Source organism: Leguminivora glycinivorella, chromosome 4 (assembly GCF_023078275.1).
Source record: "Leguminivora glycinivorella isolate SPB_JAAS2020 chromosome 4, LegGlyc_1.1, whole genome shotgun sequence".
NCBI classification, from domain to species: domain Eukaryota; kingdom Metazoa; phylum Arthropoda; class Insecta; order Lepidoptera; family Tortricidae; genus Leguminivora; species Leguminivora glycinivorella.
In genome coordinates this window covers 8884855-8909295 of record NC_062974.1, presented here as the reverse complement: position 1 = coordinate 8909295, position 24441 = coordinate 8884855, and the positions used below count along the sequence as shown (strand labels likewise).

General features: G+C 39.0%; 3 protein-coding genes and 1 long non-coding RNA gene across 6 annotated transcripts in view; all 4 read right to left on the bottom strand.

Moving 5' to 3' along the window:
• LOC125225034 overlaps positions 1-16316 on the bottom strand; it is a 128173-nt gene extending 111857 nt beyond the window's left edge. For both annotated transcript variants that reach the window (XM_048128518.1, XM_048128519.1), the window contains exon 1: positions 16126-16316. In XM_048128518.1, the coding sequence (XP_047984475.1) occupies positions 16126-16157 (32 nt within the window). In that variant the 5' untranslated portion in view covers positions 16158-16316. The remainder of the gene's footprint in view (positions 1-16125) is intronic.
• Positions 16317-16546: 230 nt separating this feature from the next.
• On the bottom strand, positions 16547-23937 carry LOC125225683 (lipoyltransferase 1, mitochondrial). Of its 2 annotated transcripts, none has more exons than XM_048129506.1 (4): positions 23389-23937; positions 22816-22923; positions 19249-19462; positions 16547-17731 (listed from the first exon to the last, which is right to left on the bottom strand). In XM_048129506.1, the coding sequence occupies exons 1-4, from the start codon at positions 23926-23928 to the stop codon at positions 17343-17345; spliced, it is 1251 nt and encodes a 416-aa protein (XP_047985463.1). In that variant the 5' UTR covers positions 23929-23937; the 3' UTR covers positions 16547-17342. The 2 variants fall into 2 exon arrangements, with proteins under 2 accessions (XP_047985463.1, XP_047985464.1); XM_048129507.1 differs by having other exon boundaries at positions 19249-19450.
• Positions 21430-22809, bottom strand: LOC125225687. Its single transcript, XR_007177004.1, has 2 exons — positions 22098-22809; positions 21430-21847 (listed from the first exon to the last, which is right to left on the bottom strand). It is a non-coding gene; the product is annotated as an uncharacterized LOC125225687 (long non-coding RNA).
• On the bottom strand, positions 23937-24401 carry LOC125225686. Its single transcript, XM_048129511.1, has one exon. It carries the CDS (start codon positions 24238-24240, stop codon positions 24088-24090), a length of 153 nt encoding a protein of 50 aa, XP_047985468.1. The 5' UTR covers positions 24241-24401; the 3' UTR covers positions 23937-24087.
• Positions 24402-24441: the final 40 nt, after the last annotated feature.

Below are 24441 nucleotides of genomic sequence, written 5' to 3'. Positions count from 1 at the left end.
GCTAAGGTATAAATCTTATCATTCACGATGACGCGCGAATTTGACAAATTTAATGGCTGATTGGCATGACAATACGACAAGGCACATCACCGTAGCTACCCAAACTCTATAAAACGAGATATTTAGTAATGTGACACACAGACGGACAGAACCATAAGGGTTCCTTTTGTACCTTATTGGTACAGGGGGCCGATTTTTGAGTCTCACTGTCACTAAAATACCAGTTGAAAACGGTGAATTGCCTATTATTTTCAGTGACAATTTTCTGAATTCGAACGCCGTGAGACTCAAAAATCGGCCCCCAGAATTCTAAAAATAGTTACGTGGAAAAAAAATGAGAAGCATACAAAATAAAAATAACGAGAGGCCAACTTAAACGCCGGTACTGCAGGTCAATAAACTCTTTCGTCAAGTGTTTAGTGTACGTGCACTCGTGCAATCGACAGTGTCAGCTTCTTGGGTTCACCAGATCAAAAACACCGCAACATCAAATGATTTACGACTGAGGGAATGAGCGGTCATAATGATTGGTAATCGATGGAACGGCATCAAATGCTAATCATTCAAATAGGGGTCATTCCTGAGAATTCGATTCTTGATGTCATTCCCTCGGCTTATTTTTTTTTATTTTGTAATAAAATATGAAATTATATTTAATCGTAAGCATATTTATCGAATAGGCATCTCTTTTAAGTAATAGGCGAAGAATGATCGTTCTATTGACACGTATGTCAGCAAAATTGCAGAACGTTTGTGAAGTGCAGTTGGTTTAGCCAGCAGGGTATTGAAATGGTGGCACATTCCTAGGTTTTCGTCGGATGCCGAAAACATGAAGAGAAATCTTAAGGTCTCAGGTCACTTTACGGATACCAATCTCATAATCACAAATAATCCCCATAAAACAACTATCGCTCGCACGACACTTGAGCCTATACCATGAGTTTTGGACGTTTAGCAAAATTTTACTCGAAAGAGTAGGTAAAAGTCAAGGAAAATGTATGTAGTTTTTGGTTTTAATAAGCAACCGTTTAGGGATGTAATTTTCTTAAGTATTCTAAAACGTCAAAACCACCCGTCAAAAAATATGGAAATTACTAAACACTTCTCTTTTTTTGTTAAAGTAACTAAACAATCAATATCTATACATATTACTTAAGTATTATCTTATTTTCAGTGAGTGAGAGAACAAACCGGACACGGCGCCTTAATCATTATTGACATCCTTGCATAATTTAGGGATGGCATTTAAATATTTACCAATTCAGATTAGAAATTATAGAAGCATTCGGCCCACGAGTGTGTTAATAGCTGTAATTAACGGCGTGATACTCGAGAGAACAGTCGACTCCCACGACATCACGACACTATTGCCTATTGTCAATTCAATAGAATACCACTCACAGACTCCCCATGGTAGATAAAACATGATCAGAAATATGTGACTACGCGCCATGTTGCGCAATTTCATTAGAATTAGAACTATTTTCTACATACTATACTGAACTGTCACCGCTTAAATTAGAATAAACAACGCCCTCTTGACAACAGTCATATATTTCTGGTTTATTTATTTACTACATTATATTATATTATATATATCGTTGTCTAAGTGCCCACAACACAAGCTTTCATGAGCTTACCGTGGGACCTCATTCAATCTGTGTAAGAATGTCCTATAATATTTATTTATTTATTACGAAAACTCAAAAAAGTAGATTACATTAGGAAGACTCACGGCACGGCAATCCAAAATACCTACCTAAAGCAAAGTGTGTAAGTAATTAAGTATGAATGTAAACAACAAGTATGAATGTTACTGTAACAGTAAACGATAAAAGCTTATAAAACATGATTTTGCTATTAAGTATAATCTACAGGATACAAATAATTATAATGTTAAATAAATATTGGTTATTTCAGAAAGCAATGAGACAGTGTAAATTATAATAAACATAATCCTTACGAAGTTATATTATGCACCATCTACTGGATATATCATCTGTCTATTGCCATGTAGTACATAACACCAAACCAATAGTATCGCACGCATGCGATTTCTTAATTGCTTGCATTTATTAATATGCAAAACTAGCGCCCCGATACTTGCACTTACGCAAAATGCGAGCGTTTCTTAACCATTGCCAATAGATAGCAAACTACTTTCAGGAGCAGGTGTACTGAAGCTAATCATTTTCACATTTCCTTGCCGATTCGGTATGCTTGTTTGAGTGCCGTATTCCAACCAGGCTTCTAAGATGTGCATAATATTGTCACTGGGATATGAATCATATGATACCGATGTATCGGTGTCAAAAGTAACATTTGACATTAACATTTCACTGACGTATTTATGTTAAAATAAGCAATAAAGATATTCAATTCAATGATTGATTTACTTATCCGATCCACATCGTATCCACATCTTATATTTGATTTACATTCAAGTTCGAAGTGGGCAGTGAGTTGTCTGTTAAATAATTTTTGGTGTATGGTTTTTGTTACATTGGTAGGATTATGTTATGAAATACACTTGCTTACGTGACAACATCGTTAATTAATTTTATGATGGACTAAATATAATGTTGGTGTACCTACCTAAGTATGTAGGTATAATGTCATTTACAGCGAAGATACTGTTTAAGCTGCCTTTCCGCAGGAGTGGAAATGAGTGGAGACGTGTCTACCAGTACAATAGGTTGTAGATATTTAATTCTCCGGTATGTATATTTATACCTGAATGTATAAATAAAGATACGGAAAAATGCAAACATAATACACAGCAGCATCTTAAAGAATCCGAGAAAATTATTCTTACGCAAAACATACTTAGCCAGACGCTTAAATTCCCAAGTGCTTAAGCACTAATTGCAAGTTACACATAGTCGCTCGCATATTCATGACAAGAGCAAGACACAATCAGGTAAGTAATGTACTCGCTCGATTAAATCTACGAAGCAGTAGCAGGAAGAACATAAACACGCCGCAATCGCTATCTCTATCGCTATTGATAACGAATTAGAAAGAAAGAAAGAAAGAAAATACGTTTATTACGACCAGAAGGTTACTTATATACTAGAGTACATAAACACAACATGTAAATACATAATGTTTGATATAGTGGTCGCAAAAGGACACCACTCAGCATATGCTCAGGCACAGATGGTGCCACAGCGCTGGTCTTCCGTGGGGCCCAGGGTCGGTCGATAGTGTAACACAATAAGTGAGGGTACAGTACAGTAAGATAACATTTAGAGATACAATTCACACTAAAACCATAACAAAAAGTCAATAGAAAAAATATATTTGTACTATTAAAACGAGACAAAAAATATAGCAGGAGTAGCGAGGGGAAGAAAATGAGATAAAATGAAATATGGGGGGGGAAGAGCGGAGTGGGACGGGGGGGGGGGGGGTAAAACGATACATAAACATACAACATAAACTAACAAACACCACGATCCGTAACACTCACACGGCTCACACTTCGTAGAGATCACGACAGCTGCAGGGTTAAAAGATGTTTTTTTAGTTTACGCTTAAATGAGCTAAGACCATTGGAGTTGCGTATAGGGGTGGTATATTATTCCAGCACTTCGTAGCAGAATATCGAAAACTGCCACGAAATGCTGCTGAGCTGCCGTGTCTCGGACAAACTAGTCGGGTGGCTTCTCTCGTTGGTCGCGTAGAGAAAGTTAGCCTGTGAAAGAGGTATGATGGCTGTTGATGGCGCACCACTCCGAAGAGCAAGGAGGCAAAATGCAAAAAGCGTCGCGCTTCCATCTTTAACATGCCACCACTGTTAAGGTAAGGGGTGACGTGAGTACGCGGGGGGATAGGGAAACAGAACCGCGCGCAGGCATTTTGGACACGTTGAAGTAGAGCCTTGGATCGAGCCAGCAGACACCCGTTCGTAACAGTATCTACGTAATTTAGCTTTGATAAGACTAAAGTGTCACATAATCTGATTCTAAGGTCTACGCTTAGATAGTTGCGGACCTGATACAACACTTTAAGTCTATAAAAACAGTTTTTTACAGCATCTACGACGTGTTGTTCAAAGCGGAGCTGCTCGTCGAATAGCAGGCCAAGGTTTCGTGCAGCGGCAACACGCTCGAGGCGATCTGCTCCCAACTGTATGTGAGGGTTGCAACTGACAACCTTCTCCACTTGCCTTCTGGTGCCTAACACTATGAATTTAGACTTATTGGGGTTCAGGACCAGATCACTGTGCACAGACCAGTCATGAACACGGGCAAGGTCTTGGTTCAGCAGCTCTACGGCGGGCTGTGTTCCCGTGGGGGCAAAACTTATGTGGATTTGTAGGTCATCAGCGTACATGTGGTACTGGCAATTTTTAATGCAGTCGGTTATATCCGCCGCATACAAAATGAACAGCACCGGGCCTAAAATGGAACCCTGGGGAACTCCATGTTTCACAGCAGTATTTAAGGAGAAATCAGTCAATCCCTGTGGATTATGCAGTCCAACCCGCTGAGTCCGGCCCGAAAGGTAGCTGGCGAACCATTTAACAGTTTTATTGCTGAAACCATAGTATGTAAGTTTGGATAGCAGGAGGGGGATGTTAATTGTGTCAAAGGCTCGAGAGAAATCCAATAAGACCAGAAGAGAAGCTTCTCCCTTATCCTGTGCTGACAGAACGTCGTCGATCACGTCAAGCAGAGCTGTGGCTGTACTGCGCGTCCTGCGAAACCCAGACTGTTTACTCGGAAGAATATTATTTGTTTCCAGGTATTCAGTTAGTTGTGAGCAAACGACTTTCTCTAAAATTTTGGAAGCACAGCAAAGTATACTAATGGGTCTAAGATCTTTTAAATCAGTTGGTTCAGGAACTTTGGGTATAGGCTTAACAATGGCCGACTTCCAAACTTCAGGAAAAGTGCAGGTAGCGATGGATTGATTAATTAAAGAGGTAATAAGAGTTAGTGTTCTAGGTAGGGTCAATTTGACCATATCTAGTGTGATGCCATCACTACCCATTGCATTACTCGTGAATGACTTAATGGCGTTTAAGACAACAATTTCATCGACTGGCCTTAACTCAAATGAAGTCTGTCCGTGCCTGTGATGTTCGAAATAAGTCAGTCTAGATATAGTTACGCCTCTCCCCGCGGGTACGTTAAGAAAGTGACTGTTGATTATGTCAGGATTATTAAAATTAGAAGGCAGTTCGTTAAGTTTATTGAAATCGACGATGTCACGTTTAATATTACGCCAGAGCGCGCGGGGACAATTCTGGTTATTTATTATACGAGAGCGGAAGTAAGCAGATTTTTCAGTGAAAAGGGCCCTATTTACAATATTTTTTAGATCCTTGTAGTACTGTATGTGTGACTCAAGACCGGTTTTGCGAGCTCTGACGTGAGCGTCGTCACGGAGTCTCATCATCTCTTTTACTGTGTGGGTGATCCACGGGTGGGACTGTTTTTTTATGAGAGTTTTTTTGAAGGGCGCGTGGATTTCAAACAGGTGAAGCAAAGTTGTATTAAAATAATGAAGCGTGTCATTTACATTGTCACATATCAATCGTTCCCAGTTCACAGATTCAAGGTCCTCGCTGAATTTCTGTGTATCAATATCCTTGAGTGGCCGAAATGATACCCACTTAGGGAGCGGTTTAGTTTTACGGATGTTGAGTTCACACGTTATAAATGCATGACCACCAAGGTCATGAATGTGGTTAACTGTTACGTGTCGTAGCTGAAGATTGGAACATATCAAGTCTATACGCGTTTCCGAGTGATCGGTGAAGTGTGTGGGTTGTTCAACAAATTGCGTTAGCTGAAGAGTACTTAAAAAGTCGTTTAGCTTAATTGTATTAGGATCAGATACGCGTGAAGAGTCAATGTTAAAGTCGCCAAGCAAAACGACGCGATCATATTTCGATAATGTACATATTGACTCGTTAAGTGCATCAAGAAATAGGTCCACATTTTGCCACGGGGGCCTATAGGCAGTCCCTATGGCAATCTTGATACCATTGAGTGTTAAACTGAGCCACATTTGCTCAACAGCGTTAATAGAGGGCGTAACTAATCCTCGCGTGCGTATGTCCTTGCTTATGTAAAATCCAACGCCGCCGCCGCGCGCGCACGCTTGCCGGGCGCGGCACGTGTCTCAGTCGGAATCCGACCGGCGCTGGGGCGCGCGCCTCCTCGCCCGCACGCAGCCAAGTCTCGTTTATCGCAAGGATGTCCACAGGGTAACGCTGAAGGGCTACCAAAAACTCGTCGTGACGTGTACCGAGCGAGCCTGCGTTCCATAATCCTAGTTTAATATTTTTATTTTTTACCATGAATTTAATTACATATGAGAAAACCAGTTGGCAATACAAACAATTAATAAGCAGTTGTTTAAGGATAGTCATATGTCGGTGTTCAATAGAGAACTGGCTTAAGGTTTTACTTAAAATCGTGTTGTGTAATTTGAGTGACGGATGCGACGCGTTCCAGTAATAAGAATAGGTAACGAATAAAAAATGATAATAACAGATACATACTTTATACATATAATCGTGTATTTCATAGCATACATACATTGATAAGGGGTTTTTAATAGGGGTTATAATATAGGTAAATAGAGGTAGGGTTGGGAAAAAAAGTCGGGGGAAACAGGAACATACAAACTTATACATTTCGTTGGTTTGCACAACATGATAATTTACCCTGTAAGTACAGTGGGACAATAACAACATAGACATAAACCGGATAACATTTTTCTTATTTATTATTAACCTCCGTAGGGTCCATGCCGAAAACACGCATTACATCTCTCTCACTCACGATTCGGACCGGTCTGCAGTCGTGATTGTCCGATTTTCTGGCATAAATACGTCCTTCTCTCGTCCATACAAACTTCCAGCCTGCTGCAGCGCTTGCCTGGCGGGTCTTCCATAACAGCCTGCGATTAGCTTTCGTTAGTCTCTCGTTGAAGTAAACTGGGCCGTGGGTATGTTCAGGAAGGCCAATGTTGCCGGTATCCAGGCCGCGACGTGCGCGTGCGCTACGAAACAACTCGTCACGCAGAGACCGCCTGGCGAGGCGCACAACGAGGGGACGGGGACGCTGTTTTGGTGTGCTTACGCTGTCGCCGATTCCTTGAGCGTCCTGCGTCGCGCCGCGAGTTAATGCTATTCCCACACTATTGCTGTAGCTTCTTATTGGGCCGACCCGCTCCGCACTGACGACGTCACGCATGTCCAGTGTAATTCCAGTTTTTTGCGCAAGCGCCTGAACAATATGCAGCGCCGACTCGCCTTGATACTCAGGAACGCCCGTTATTTCGACGTCATTCAGCAGTTGCGCTTGGTCTTTCTCGTTTAGTTCGGTGTTCATTTGGTCGATAACGCCTTGTAACTCTGCGATATTGCACGACGTGCTCTGACTGTTTTTGACTGATAACAGTTCGTTATTCAGGCGCTGATTTTCCATTTCTAAACTTTTAATTTTTTGATGTACTGTGGAGAGCTCCGACTGAAAACTTGTTATTCGATCGCTGAGATGGTCTGTTGTTGCCGTAAATTCTGCCTTCATATGATCGATGGCCTGCGTGAACTCGTTTTTCATTTCCAAAAACAGCTCCTGCTTGGTGGTGTCCAATTTAGTATCTATCGAGGCCAGATCACGTCTCAGGCCCGCTAGTTTAGAGTCTAATAAGCTGGCCAGCGAGTCCATACTAAACTCGGTGGTAATATTATTACAGGTGAAGTTTAGGTTATGCTCCATCTCGCAGGGTTCAGTGGTGCTGCAATCATACCGTGAGTCGTTGCATATAGACATTTCAGCGTCAGCTTGCGGCGAGTGCTCATAGTGTCTTCGCACTGGCGTACTGTCCCCCTTCTGACGTCGAGTGACGTTATTACATGACGCGCAGAGCCAATTGCTTTTAACAGTATTTGCCATTTGACTATAGTATTCCATCGGAATTCCGAGGCACTCGTAGTGGTAGGCACTTTTGCAACCCACACATAATAACTGTTCCTCGGCGATAACCGGGCTCCTACAAGCTGCGCAATTCATTTTGTTGTAAGGTAATTTGTATTAGAAAGATTGCGGAATGACCGCTAGACACAAACACTGCTTTGTCCGTCAGCTGTTGCACAGGGTAAATGACCGCTGAGCCGGGCGTCCTTGAACGCGCGCCGGCTGATAACGAAGCGGTCAAGGAGAATATTTAACTTAATGTTTCGTCTTGACTTCACACTGTTATTGTCACGCACTCACTACACTAATGCTAGAACTGATTACACTATGTCTTTACTGGATTTGTCCGCTATAATTTGGTGTAACTTTGAACTTGATTCGATGCTAAATAATATTATTTTACATCGTTCCAATCGGGAGTACTAACTGTACGGTGTTGACAGCGCGCGCGCTCGCGACCGACCCCGAATTAGCATATTTCAAGCATTTCCTGAAGCTTCCTTCGCTTGCCTTACATTCCATTCGGTATGATACCTCACCTACGATAGTCAGTGAAAGTACCTAATTATGAAATATCATAGGACGCGAGGCGAGTAGGTATGTTATGAAATTCCTATAAATTATCGTGTTTGGAAATGCAGTATTGTAATGTCAGACTCATGGCTGCAAAGGGAATATAAGTATAAGTATGCCTAATTATGTACTAGGCTGTCATAGTTCTGTGATATAGGCACCTATAGTAGTAAAATACACTTCATTGCTCAAAACGAGCCAAACCCATTTCATGTTTCTCTCTACTTGAATGTATGTGACATTCCGCGTTGTTTTATTGAATTTACGTGTGTTCGTAGTTGGAACCTTAGCGACAACAGGGACTAAGATAGTAGAGAAGCCGCCCCAAAAGAAGCATAATCCGTGCAGTATTATAATTAACGATTAAATTGTAAATACGTTACTTCCTTCAATATTTAGGTAATTAATTGACGTTCTTTTACAGTCCACAGCATACAATAGCCGTGCGCAAGTAATTATGAGCTTAGATAAGGTGGATGTACTAGTGCTCGACGCGGTACTAGTACTCGTCACCCATGGTTTAAATAGCGATTAATAAGATAAGATTACCGTTACATTCATCGCAATTAGATTTATTAGATGAGAAATGTTTGTAGCCTTCACATTTCATACGCCATATTATAAAATATAGAAACTTTTTACAATTAATGAATAATATATGTGATGACATTGTCATGAGCAATCAATCTCTCAATTTTGTTAGCGATTTGGTTAAGCTTTGCTCGTATTTGCTGACTTATTTAAAATACTTTCACGGTAAGTTGTGAACATATTCTATAATTGTGTTGGTGCTAGAATGTACGGGAAGATATTTAAGTAATTAAATGTCGATTTCGTTCATTGTTACTGTGATAAACAAGCGTGTCATTTATTAGGACTGAAAACCGTCGCAAGTCTAAAACTCGACACGGCTGGCATTTATTGGGACTGTTACGTTATTTTCCAAGTCCCAATGTTTGTCGAGCCGTTTTTTCAGGATATCACGATTAAAGTAGCCAAAACGAATCGTTTACAGTTTCATATTATCAGCATATTTTTCTGTAAGTCACATTAACTTTACTGAAAAAAACAAATTACATGCACATAGATAGTTTTTTGTATATCTTTTACGGTTTTATTGATATGTTTTCCCGTTAAATGTAGTGAAATCTGTATAATTTCTTTGGGTAGTGCTTGACATGTCATTTTTCACAAAACTGTACACATTTTCCTGGATCTGTTCTTCGTGATGCTTCCAGATACAGAGGTGGATTTAAACGACGAAGAAGTGGAGCCGGCAAAGTATTGCAGAACCTGTGGAATACAATTTTTATTTTGGAAGAATTCCTATTTTAGTTCATTACATAATTTATTTTGCTCAAAATGCGGAGCCGACTTATTCTATTTTATTACATAAATGTAACACGTAAAAAGTAAATGTTATCAACAGAATACGTTTTTTTTTTATTAAATTATTTAATTTTGTAGTAAATTGTAACCCAAAACACTTGTTTTTTACTGTTTTTCCTGAATCATACTTAGATGTCATCTATTAGGATTGCCAGCAAAAGCACCTGTCAGTTATTCGGACAAGCGTATTGACTTACGTTTTATTTAATTTTGAGATTTTTTTATATTATCACTGTATAAAACTAATTGCATTTAACAAAGTTAAAGGTCACATCTCCCAAAAAAGATGGATATGTTTTGTATAGATGGGTAAATTATCGTAATATCACGAAACACATAAATATTTTCCCTTAACCTATCGAGCACTGGTACATCCACCTTACACTTTCTCTGTCCCTTTAACCTAAGGCATACATGCTTAACCTCATGCATTATTCATCTGTATCGCACATAGGTGAGATCTCATTAACAACCCGTCATTATGACACGATCGCCACGCTGTCTAACAATCGGGTTCATGCAAGAATCGGACACCCTTCATTACCTCGTCAGACCAATTCACAACGCTCACTGAGCGTAGCGACACTAGCGACCTATGTGAGCCACGAGGAAATAGAATGAGCTATCATTAGGGTCTATCTGGCCGCGTCGTTTAACGTCAATGAATCATTGGCCACTGAACTACCCTTGACGAATAATTTTTGCAAGACTGTAACAGGAGTGGTTGAGCCGATCAACGTACATATTTCGGTTATTTCCGCTTGTAGCTAAACAAGCCTATCGCTGCGCGCACTTCTTGCCATGTAAGTCGCACATAAAAGTTTGTTGAGCTTCAGTTGAGTTTGCAACGCATAAATAAGTACCGTTTAGTAACGGTACTTATTTATGCGGGTTAACCCAGGACTGAAACCCTACTTGTAAATAGAATCATTAGTGACACCCACAAAGCTATGATTATGATATTTATGATGCATACTATGCAACTATCATGACTGTATTTTTAACGAAAATCACGATATCAAAATATGTATGTATGCCTCCTACACTTAAGTACAGTGTGGTAAAGTGTAGGCAAAAGTATTGTAAACAACCGACAGCTCCCATACCGAATACTACCGTGGATAATACAATACAATGATTACAATGTCCGATATCTATCGATTTATCTTGGGACGTATGCGCAGCCTCATTGCGGCGTTACGTCACGTGATGTTACAGTCATTGTGCAATGAAGACGGACACACTGACCAGAGCAGTGTCGCGGTGTAGGTTTGTTACCAGTACTTTGGTTTTATATAAACCGAAATTTGCTAATTGTGGACACCCATCTGTGTCACTTCATTACGCTGTAATTGGAGCTGGAGTTTTATAAAATAAACTTATAAACTTTTCTACTAGAGTTTTTGATTTGGATTATACAACATGCATTAAACCTGAAGAGTTTGTCGATTTTTTTCAAGAGGAATTAACTTTATTTTTGCGTGCAATTTACCACTGTTTTAAAAAATATTAAACATTATGGAACATCCATTGGTAATAATCGTAACTGACAATAAGGCAAACTTGTAATTTTGTGATAGGTAAACCTGATAAATTAATTCAATTAATTACTTAAACCGTACCGTTTAAATTAATTGCAATTAAAAAAAAATTTTAAATCGGCCCATGATTCTCGGAGATATCGAATAACATACATACATACAAAAAAGAAAAGAAAAACATTCAGTCGAATTGAGAACCTCCTCCTTTTTTTGAAGTCGGTTAAAACGTCAATAAAAGACACAAATACAACCCAAGTAATAAATAGTTAAATGAAAAAAATAGTTAAGTTTATGAATTACAGTATAAAAATCACGCAAGTCAACGTATACACGTGTACATAAACTGTAAAGTGCGTAGAATTAACGTACTGTCCAAACATTGCTGTGGCAGTGGCCTAATCCGCTCGTCAAGTTCGCGGTTACTGAACATGATATTCGTACTGACAACACTGCAGAGACATTGTTATGCGGCAGATATTGGGACGATTACTGAAATCATTGTGCAATTCTCCTGAAACATCTTTGGGTGCAATCTAACACTGCGGTAGACGGGAGAGCAAAAAACGAATTGCTTATAGTACGTAATCGCAAACACTTATTAATCTGAAAATGTAATTTGTGATTAGATTCGCTGCATTTCACAAACGGCCCAATTTAAGTATACCTAAGCTCTAAATACGATATCAATTGGATATAATATAGTGACATTTTTGTTTGAAGTATGTATATTAAGTTTTGACGCTTTCAAATCCGAACCATCTTGTTTCTAGAGCTAATCTGACGTTGGTTTAATGTTCGAATCGAGCATAAAGGGTACCTGCATATTGAAAGAATATCGTTTGGCGACCGTAAAAATAATGCAAGAGATCCTTCCCTTTTAGGGAAATCAGGACACACATAAAATACGAATATTATTACTTTATTTACCTATTACAGTCATTAAACGGAGGCGTAACCTCGTGCTGATAATAACAAAAGGCGTGCTCAAAACGGTTAATTGAATTAAGGTTTACAAGATATTATTAATACGAGGATGTGACGTTCCAAGTCTGAGGGTCCTTATGCAACATGTTCAATTAGGATCTTTTTATCAGAACTTTTATTTAAATTTCCGATATAAAGATTATAAAGGACCTTATTTTAAAAAAGGGTTAAGAATTTCACCGCCCCCTTTCCTCCCGCGGGTGTCGTAAAAGTCGACTGTGTAATAAGGGCTAAATTGTTGAATAAGCGCGATGAAATTGTGATATTGTCACTGCAATATCACGATTTCGTTTCGTACTTACTGGAAGTTGAGCTTACCCTTTTGGGAATACAGGCCCGAGTTTGTGTATGTAATGGAGGAGCCTTTAGCCATGGAAAGTCTCATAATATGCAATTGTTTCATTTCGCAAGCGCCGGCGCCGTTCCGACGGATGTGCGTGCGATTTCTACGTCGGGCGGAACAGAAAGAGCAGGCAAGCGACCCTGTCCGTCTCGAAGGACCAAAGTCAAAGTTAAACCAGAGCAATATAGTACAGTTCTGTCAATGCCTTGAATTTAAACACAATGGTATACTGTTACTTCTTCACTCCCACTCTCGTGCTTTCTTAAATTCAAACAATTCTTAAACCTACACACACAATTTTTTTTTTGTAAATATGTTTGAACTGAATGAGTTACGGCAAAGATTATTATGTCGAAGCAAAAGTTGTGCTCTCAGTACATTTACTGCCGTCTTTCAACACGGGATGGACATTTGTAGTGTAGAGCCTCCGTTTCGACCATTTAATTCATATCCTTTAACTGATATGCGATGTAAATTAAGTGACTATAGGTCTTCCTGATCAAATGCAGCAACTCGCTAATAATCGCTCCTTGTAATTATAAAAGACAAATCGTTGTTGGGTACCTATCCATAGTGCACATTTTTGTGCGCCATTGTGCGAAAAATCAACAGTGATCGCAACCACAATAAAAAGGAAAAATATATATGTTTATAATTAAACATAAGGATATAAATAAGCATTAAGGTATAAATACCTTATAATGGAAATATCCTTTACATTTTCCAAACACAATAAGCTATAGGAAGCGATTACGCAATGTTCGAAAGGACTGGCCAGTGAGAGGATGGTCTATAATTTCTAATAATGTCGAAACAACTTGCAACAGGTATAGAAACGTAGTAATGGACACTATCTGGTGACAACGCTTTTTACGGGATTAGCTTTCATACAAGTCTTAGCATTGCCACACTCGCGCTTTCAATAGGCTAGTATTACAGGTTAATTCGACTCATTATCATCATCATTGGCCACAGCATCTTTCCAGATGATAGTTGCAGCGACTAAGTAAAGAAATAGGTATACTGAGGAGGCAGTCTACAGCCTAAATCGGTTGTGATGGATGTAAAACCCAATGGCGGATCGGCATTTCTTGCCGCATCGATCACAAATGTGCCTTGACTCCTGGCGTTGTCCAGCACTTCCAGCAGCTCTACGGTGACGCTTGTGCGGAGTTGGTCCAACCAAAGCTCATCATGCTTCAGGTAATACCATACCCTCCCACAAGCTACGGCTAATTTTAAATTTATTAAAACGCTTTCCATTTCTACTCTTTTAAATATAAAATGATGGTGAGGTTAGTTGACAAGATCGACTAAGCGCATGTAACACTTCTGAAGTTGCAGGTTGCGATAGGCTACTCAGCGCCGCAGAAAGCTGGGCAGGCGGCGAAGAGCCTACGCAGGCAGAATGCTGCCGCCTTAAGGGGAAACTGCGGGTGGTGGGTCGGGAGTCCCATCACTCGCTTGAAAAGGTTCCGAGCTGGAAGGCCCTCCAGTGTTCCGAGGTGCCTTCAGCGGAGTAGGCTAACACAATAGTCTGAAACGACGGGCCCGCAAAGGCAACGCTGGCGGGGTATCGAAGGCCCTCAGAGGAAAAAATCGAAGGCCTAAGGCCTACAATACAACCGAGTGCTCGAAACCCTGCGCAAAAAGCGAGCGTCGGAACACCCCAAGGGGTTTAGTCCGTATTAGGAGTCGGACATACCTACTGGCTCTCCCGGGCCAGTGGCATCCATAATTAAGAGATGCATTTAATTTTGTTAGAGATTTGCTAATCTTACATTTATGTACCTACCTATCAGGAGGCAAATATAATCCAATTATTATTAATTTTGTTCACCTGCTGCTCGCGGACTGCTCAAAATTAACGAAATGAGAACCTATTTAAATATGATAAAGTCAAAATGATGACAGTATTGACAGTACAAAGTATATTCCCCTTGTCTTATTGATCCCTAAATCCCCTTAACTACTGCTCAAATCCATACTAATATTATAAATGGGAAAGTGTGTGTGTCTGTTTGTTAGTCCGTCTTTCACGGCAAAACGGAGCGACGAATTGATGTAATTTTTTAAGTGGAGATAGTTGAAGGGATGGAGAGTGACAATACAGAGTGGGGCCTGTAACAAAGGCGAAGAATTGAACTCTAGGCTATTCTCCTTATACTGATCAACATTTGTTCGGCGACTTTTAAAAATAACTTGTATTTTGATTTTTATCACCCTTGAAAGTTTTTTCTAAGAGGTAATGTATTGCGAATTCTGTTAAGTCTAAAGTGTGACAGACAACGTCTATGACAACAATAATGGCGTACATTGAAGCTAATATTTATTTTGTATAAAAAATTAAAAATTTAAAGACTTCATAATTTTTTAAAGTCACTGAACAATTGTTGATCAGTATAAGGAGAATAGCCTACAGTTCAATTCTTCGCCTTTGTTACAGGCCCCACTCTGTATAGGCTACTTTTTGTCGCTTTCTAACGCGAGCGAAACCGCGGGCAAAAGCTAGTTGTGTATAATGTAGTTAACTAAATACCTACATATTATACATACCAGTGGCGGCTGGTGAAAATTTCTGCTAGCAACACTGAGCAAAAAGAAACCTACCTTAACCTTATACTTTACTAGTAATCGATTTTAGGCAAGCCGGTGGGAATCGGCTTGTATGGACCAGCCGCTGCTGATACATACATCTACACCTACTAACCAAGATCAAGATGCTTCCTACAGATAGCGTGTTTAAAGGCAATAGGAACAAGTAGTAAGTATTTGTTTTTAATTTGACGCTTCCAGTATACAAACGGAGGGATGTGTTATTACTTAATACTGTATTACCAATTTTATTGTCTTTAAGTGCTGAACACGCTATTCAGTCATAATAAGCGAGTATTGCATAATTAGGTATAATGCCTAAGTACATTAAACCTTAGCCAGATACGAGTAGTATGTTCCCGCACCCATCTTTAAGAATTTGTTTTGAAATACGTTATAAATACTTAGGTTACCTACTCAAATATGACTCTATCGACGTGTTATTTGAATTTAATGTTATGATGATGTGAAGAGACAAAACGCAGATTAATTTTATAGTTATATAGGTATAGAAGCTAAAAGCCCCTAGCAAATAAATGATAATTACAGTCTAGTCACAAGAATCGACGATAAACTATTTTATTTTAGGCTTACTGTTTTCGCCTATTTAGTGCGGTCTTCTCACTTCCCACCCCGTAGACCTGTCTTAGCTATTGCTTTCAGGTTATAGATATTATACGCTTTATAACACAAAGTTAGGATAAAAAGTTAGTATTATACAGAGACTAAAAATAATACAAATTAGATTATACCCACTCACTTCAAAATGTAAAAAGATCTATCCGATCGCATTCAAATATTAAATCACAGCACTAAGCTTCAAGCAGTTCAAAAACACGCGGCAAAGATCTGTTTACGTGGTTGTCATGACAACACGTCACAATTCAATATGGCGCTCGAGCGCGCGCGTGCGGCCGAGTGCGAGCACGGACTGGCGCGGGCGCAACCACCTCCGAGCGAGAGGAGCTTCCAAGCCAGTTTTCATTGTGCGAGGACAAACGCTTCCACTAATCCATCCATACTCACTTAATGCGCACAGCCTGCGGCCATACCGACTCTAAAAGCTCCTTATTACGCCTATTCTAAACGTAATCAATGACTTATTGTAGCGACAACCTTTAACCTGCCACCGAGATAAACATTCCGGCCTTCGCTTCGAGGTGATAAAGAAAACAAATACATAATGTCATGTAATATATTTTTTCTATAATCCTGAGATACATAGCATTAAAACTAAATTAAAAATAGCTAAAAATATTTCCATTTCATACAAAAAAGTCCCTGTTTAGGGCAGATCTTTCGGCAAAGATAAGACGGTAATGAAATGGCTTTCAGACTATAGGTAAGACATGTGTTAACATACGTTAAAATAATGAAAACAATGTTATAAGCACTCCACACCCGCATTGTGTAAGCAAGTGTGAAATACACATTACTAAACATATGCTAAGTAACGTTAAATGTATCAATAAGTAGGAATACTTGGATTAATTCAGCTACGAAATAATAATTAAATTAAAACAAATGATATGATGCATTCTTGTTGCGGCGCTAAGTGCGTCTCGCGATAAACATTAGACTAAACTATAACAACACATAACAAGCAGAAAGAAATTAGTACAACATAAAATTCTGTACAAAGGCAAAAGAAGGATAGAAATTAGAAGAATATGTAGCCAAATAAGAAAGAGGTTGATCGATACGACAATTTAAGGCACATTTTTATCTCTAAATAAAGTTATACAACGAGACCAAGTTATATTATCTACATTATTTGTACATTTACTATTATACTTACAATGATACACACTGTCTATACTAATACAAAATCGTATAAGATTACATGTTAGATCATTATGACGAAGGATTGCAAATTTAAGTTACAAAGCGAATGAAACTAGTTATTCCGCTTTTTAACTCCTACTGTACTTTTCCTCGTGAGAATGTCCAGTAAACCGCTACGATCGCGTTAATACATTAGACGGTATTGACGACCTGGTCAAAGCACTTGGCCACGAACTGTTCCCGGTCGTCGAGTTTGGCGCCCGAGTCCCTGCGAGTGAGCATCGCATCTTGGAGCGCCGTCAGGGCTTCGCTCGTGAACCGTTTTCCGATGAGATGAGTGATCACCGAGGCTTCACCGTGGAACCCGGACTCTATGAGTCCCGGCGCGATGTTTAAGGTCACGTCACTGATGAGCCCTTTCTCTACTTTCATGTTGATGGAGAGCTCCTGCGTCGCGGAGTACACTTTGGATGGTGCGAGCAGTTCTTCAGGTACGGGGAATGTGCGGCTCACGGTGAAGACGGGTGTTCGTCCGAAGCACCAGTCCCAGCTTTGGAGCTCGTTCCTGATCTCCGAGAGGCCTGTAACAACGCAACAACATTATTTCCTTCCTGATAAACAAAGCAATACCTAACTACCAGTGGCGCGGCGTTCCTGTCACAAGCATTAACATTTTCAGCTCAATACTCTACAGTCACCTACAAGTCCTACAACAGTAGCGTATTTTTGAAATCTTAATGCCACGCCACTGCTAACTACTAGAAACAAAAGTAAATAGTCTACCTTTTGTGCTGTTATGCCATTTTTTGAGGAAAAGATTAACTATTCGACGAGACATTCAAAAGATTAAGTAGGTATGTATTATTTTTCTTGTTATCTCAGGCAACGAAAAGTAGCACAAAAAAAATCATATCTTTGTAAGCTTGTATTTAATTCGCTTATCACAATTTTAAATATTGGAGTTATTATTCAAGAGATAAATGTATTTACTGGCACTAATTAAGTATTATTTTGTGATAACGTTGTTTACTTGAGCAGTCTACATGTGGTATCATAAATATAAATAACAATGGTGCAGTCAGTTTTGCAATACCGACACGGAATTCAACTGCTGCATGAATGCAATAAATATCAAACCAAGTCAATAATTAAGGTCAATAAGGGATGTCATATCGTGCTAGAAATATTGTCTTAGGAAGCAAAAATTCACAAATAGTTTCTTATCAAAGTAAAAATAAGCCTCATTGCCTATTAACAAGATTATAATTTACGGTCTTCTGTGACGCAATAGGATGTAGGTATTATGCAATCGCCCTTTATTAACGACAAAAAAACTAATTAAACGTAACGTAATTTACTTGTACATATGTGGTTTCACTATGTGGGTCAAATGACTTAGTTTAAATAATTAATAGAAAAGACTTCCGCGTGAACGATAATAAATCCTTAGGTCAAGTAAATATTATTTGCATGTATAATAAATAAGGACTAAGTAAATAAATTCAGGGAGAACTTTTGTTCGGTTACTATGCGGCTACAAATGAATTTAAACAAGTGTTTCTCAAGTGTGGGTCGCGACCCTCGGGTATCAAGGTCCAGATAGGAAGACTTGTGACGGTCACGTTTCTGAACATTCGTTCAAGTTATTTACAGTAATATATGTATTATGTTAGTTATCATTGCAAAAATACTATCAAACTTTTCTGGGTAGTCATGTCAAAACATTATAGTAGCGTAAATAGTAAACATATTAATAGCGACATATCTTTATGTATTATTCCAAAGTATTTGCCACAAAACTAATTTAGAATTGGGCAGGCCATGTAAGTGTGACTTATGCACCCACAGAGGTGGACTAAACTGGCCACAAACTGTGTGCCAGTGCCACAGCGCAAAATGGTCATTGTCAGCCGGAGAAATGTTCTCTTAGACCGACCGCGCGGGCGCATTTGTCAGCTACAGGGCAGATGCTGTAGTTAATCGAAAAGATTGGAATGGAAATGGAATTGGAATGGTATATGTCCCACGGCTAGTGGAACATTTCATAGGCTTGTTTAAAAACGATATACCTAAATATGAAGTATGAACATCAACTCACCAGGGAACCAGTCCTCCGAAGGATTAACGAACTGGAAGCCGCGCTGCTGCTCGATCAGGTTCTGGCCGCCATCGCCGAGGGTCACCGCCGGGGTCCGCATGTACTCGTACCCCAGGGCCGTCTGGAGCGCGTCCACCGTCACCCGGTTGTTCACCTCCGACAGGTTGGCCACGGGAGAGGGCACGGACGCGGTCGCGTTCGTCTGTATGCCATGCTAAATAGAATTATATGCCCTTAGACTATGTATTTGGGGGGAGGAGGTTAGTCGAGAAAATTAATGGTGTATTAGGTTAGGTAAAGAAAGATACGTGCATGAACTAATGCTACGGCATTGTTAGTCTAAGAAGCTGTTTTTAGCATACATTCTAGTACGGACATTAGAGAAGCATCAAAGTCTAAAACAAGAGCTGGAACTTTACGTGGGGCAATGCATATTTAATTAGGAGATACAGAAATAACATTCAATGTGCCATTAATGCCATTATTATCTGGAGCAGGTAACATAATCAAATAATATATATTTTATCTTTATCATATCAAATATTCATATCTATCAAAAGTAACAAGATATCACTTTATTTCATGATTTTGTATGCCAGTTCCAGATAATCACGACTTTACAGTAATTGGTACATAAAAAAGAAATGAAATGAGCATACAGATATAGTGCGAAAAGGCTTTCCTTAGTATTTTTCCGGAAACGTTCGTATTTGTCATGCTAGTTCAGACAGTGTCAGTACCTACATCTTGTACTGAGACTGACTGAAATAGCATGACAAGTTCGTATGTTTCTGTAAAAATACGAAGGAAATTCTTTTAGCACTACATCTGTAGTCAAGTTTACAAACATATGAGCTGACTACAGAAATGTTAAAAGAAAATCCATTCTCAAAACTAAATTAGTCATTATTAAGAGTATATACTATTGAAAAGTACTAATATTGCACAGAACAAACAATTGAAACCCATTTACATTCCTTTATACAGTCGCACATGAATCATGCCTATGCGCATGCGCAAGCTGACATTGTGACATTACTGAATATGTAAAAACTCTGCAACGCGCGCCAAAGAAAAACAATACCACATGTTCTCCACATAGTAACATGTCGCTCTAACGTATAGTCCATTTCAAATACGAAGGCCCGATGGCACTCGAAACTTAACAATAGGGCTCATAATGTTTGCCTTTTGTTATCTAATTAGGCCCACTTCAAATTGGCACGCGTCAGTGCAATCTTTTTGTCGGTGCAATCAGGTATCTTTTGTTATCACTAATCCTATTGTTAACGCTAATTGACCGTCTCAAGTGCCATCGGGCCTTCGTATTTGAAATGGACTATAACTACAGAGGTTCTTATATCCTCCTAAGGCCCAAGGCGAAATTCGGCCCCTAGTCATTGCGAACCACGGTACTACCAGTAGTACTATTGTTTTATACTCGTTCAGGCCCAAACATTAGGAACACATTTTTAGGGTTCCGTAGTCAACTAGGAACCCTTATAGTTTCGCCATGTCTGTCTGTCCGTCCGTCCGTCCGTCCGCGGATAATCTCAGTAACCGTTAGCACTAGAAAGCTGAAATTTGGTACCAATATGTGTATCAATCACGCCAACAAAGTGCAAAAATAAAAAATGGAAAAAAATGTTTTATTAGGGTACCCCCCCTACATGTAAAGTGGGGGCTGATTTTTTTTTTCATTCCAACCCCAACGTGTGATATATTGTTGGATAGGTATTTAAAAATTAATAAGGGTTTATTAAAATCGTTTTTTGATAATATTAATATTTTCGGAAATAATTGCTCCTAAAGGAAAAAAAAGTGCGTCCCCCCCCTCTAACTTTTGAACCATATGATTAAAAAATATGAAAAAAATCACAAAAGTAGAACTTTATAAAGACTCTAGAAAAATTGTTTTGAACTTGATAGGTTCAGTAGTTTTTGAGAAAAATACGGAAAACTACGGAACCCTACCCTGAGCGTGGCCCGACACGCTCTTGGCCGGTTTTTTTTTAAATGTTATTGTACTTGTATGCCACCAACAGCTTTGGGGCATATTTATTATCAGTTTATGATGCCTTTTCGGATAATTTGATTTTAATTAAAAAAGTCGTACAGGAAGGACCATGGGCTTATAAAAAAACGTAATTTATATTAAGAAAATAAAAAAAATCACTGAAAGATTTGTTTCTTTTTTAGTTTTATTGAATGAATACAATAAAATAATAGTCTTATTTAAATAATATAATGCACTAATCACTTTTAATCAGTCTTTAGTGGTTTACTAGACCCAAAAATTAAGATTTTACGCTCTTCTTGGACGAACGTTACTCCACTGCGAGCCTGAGATCGTCCTCTTGTAGGCGCTCCTCGACGACGTCCAGAAGCTGCACGGCAAAATATCGGGTTCTGCCGTGGTTAGGCTTTGAAATAAGTTCTGACAGAGAAATATCGACATAGGAACTAGAGGAATCATACCGGGATCTTGTTTGTACAAAATTTGTTTCTATGAGTTTTATGTCGCAAAAGTCTGTTTCTTCATCTTCAGTTTCTATTTCTGATTCCCTAAGAGCGAATTATGTTTCTCTGTCATTTAATCCTACAACAATAAAAGCAATATGTGTCAGTTTTTGCAACCATCACAAACTTTATTATTAAATTATGTATTTGTATAAACCCGAAGTACTACTCATAGGACTTAATATGTTTACATCCCGTATTTCGTAAAATATAAGCAAAATCAAAGAAATTATTACTTAACTCCGTAAAATAACTAATAAAAAAGAAGATAATTTAAAAATTAGTAAAAAATTACTCAAGATTACATGAATAAAATTGGATTTACTAACCTCTCCTTCACGGAATACCCATGTCGCCGTCTGTAACTTGTCAGTTTGACACTTTGTTTTTATTTTTCAAGCTTATGAGTGTGTTCACATTCAAACTCAAAATACCCCTCTAGAAAATCGTATACGTCAGTTTAGATTGGCACGAAATTTTAAATCAAAATTATGGCTTTTATAATAAGTCCTACTGGTAGGACCGTGGTACGCTATGACTATACAGTCGTTAAAGAAGCTGGGTCTGAATGACCAACTTAATTATTACTATAGGAAGGACCTTGGGCCTTAGGAGGATATGAGTTGCTAGAAAATTTGGTGCCTCTATGTAAATATGAGTACAGAATAGTATCAGATCGTTTCTTATCCTGTGTATTTATATTGAATCAAAAACAGTAGCAACACCAAATTTATTAGCTACTTATAAGAATTAAGAGGCACTACATATTCAATAGATGCATTAAATGCTTTGCTCATAGAGTTGATTTTCCCAATTCATTCATTCGGAAACCAAAAAGGGGTTAAGAGTCAATTCTATTCAATGTTAATATTCAGTGAAAGTCGATTTCAATTGCATGTGGAGTGCATAGTAACTGTTAAGCTTTATTCAAAAAGTGTTTGTTAGGGGCTACAATTAAAATCACAAGGACAAAGTTCTATTGTATTTAAGTAGTTCAATACTAAAGGTGAAGTAAATAAAGGTCCAGTCATGTGGACTTTGACTCACCTCGCGCTTGGCCAGAGCTTTGCTGAGATCAGATTTGTTGGCGTCCACTAGGAGAGTGCAGTGGTGGTACGCTGAGAGGCGGCCAAGCTTGGCAGCAGTTCCAGACACCTAGGTTACTATTAAGGAAATATTTGTGTACATTGCCATTAATATATTGATCAGTAGTTGAATGTCAGTAGCAAGTGTATAGTTTTGAAGATATAGCTCACTACTGATTGAAGATTATGGACTTAAATGGGGTATTTTTGTTACAATTATATTCATTTTAATTGGTTATTGTCAGCCAAACTGGGTTTTCAAAATTACTTCAGAAATCTCAAACTATCATTGAAATAAAATAAGTTATAATTATATTGATATTAACTTGTAACAATAACAGAAGAAAATTACACATTAATAATTCCGCGCTAAAGTTGGATACAAAGCATACAGCTGTGTCAATGTATTCTAGTAAATGATTTTGTTTTTCATGATTAATAGTCATGTTATTCAACAATAACCTAACGGTTTGTGACACAGATTAAAACGTACACCTTGAACAGGCAGAAAGTGGTTTTCATTTGAAAAGGATACTTTGTATTTATCTCTGACAATGATGTCTTGGCGCTCGTTGATGATAGCATTGACTCCGAAGCCTCTGAAGAGAGCTCTCTTAATAAGCTCTAAGTTGTACTTTCTGTCATATCTCTCACGAGGAGTGAAGAATGTGACATTCAAGTTGCCACGGTCATGGTAGACAGTACCACCACCGCTGTTGCGGCGAGCCAGGGCTATCTCTTTGTCAGCCAGCAGGGGTACATTAGCTTCGAGCCAAGGATTCTGGTGTCTTCCTACCACAACACAGGGCTCATTCCTCCACACCATCATGACATGGTGCTTGGAGAAGTCCATGTTGCGATACATCCAGTCTTCTAAAGCCAGGTTAGTGTAGATATCAGTAGACTGCGACATGAATACAGACTTTGTGACCTCCCTCTCAGCGGGAAGCTCCCTTTCCGTCTTAGCAGCCAGGGTCTTGTTGGCGGTCACTAGGCTGCGGGAGCTAATCCTGCGGGTGATGCCGATCACCACACATGCGCTGCCGGCCATCTTTTTCATCATTGCTTGGGCCATTTTAGTGCTTGATAAATTTTAGTTTAAACAGTTCACAAATAGACACTTTTTTGTATGAAAAGATAAAAACAGTTTATAAGCGTAGATTTACCTTAATTTGGTAGTAACAGTTCTAAATATATCACTAAAATTTGTGTTCAAAGATTCTGGTGGAACACTCTAGTGTTGAGCACAAGGAGCATCGGCAGCGGACGCTGAGAGGGCGATGAGGTACTCGTGGAGGGCGATGGTCTGATGCAGCCACTTCCAGGTCTGGTGTAGGGTACTAATTCGAAAACGAATTCCCAGACAATCGCGACAGTCACTTGGCATTCCTCCTCTTGGATGCAGGATGAAAGAAAAAAGTACCGAGTTAGTTTACAAGTAAAACTATACACTCGCGAAGAGAACAATAACAATGCGTATATGTACTCGTTACAAGCAGACAACTGTTCAAATAGATTGCGTTTCAGCGTACTGAACAAGACCGCGCGACGATATAGAATGAATTCGTTACCTTTCGTCGTCTCATTT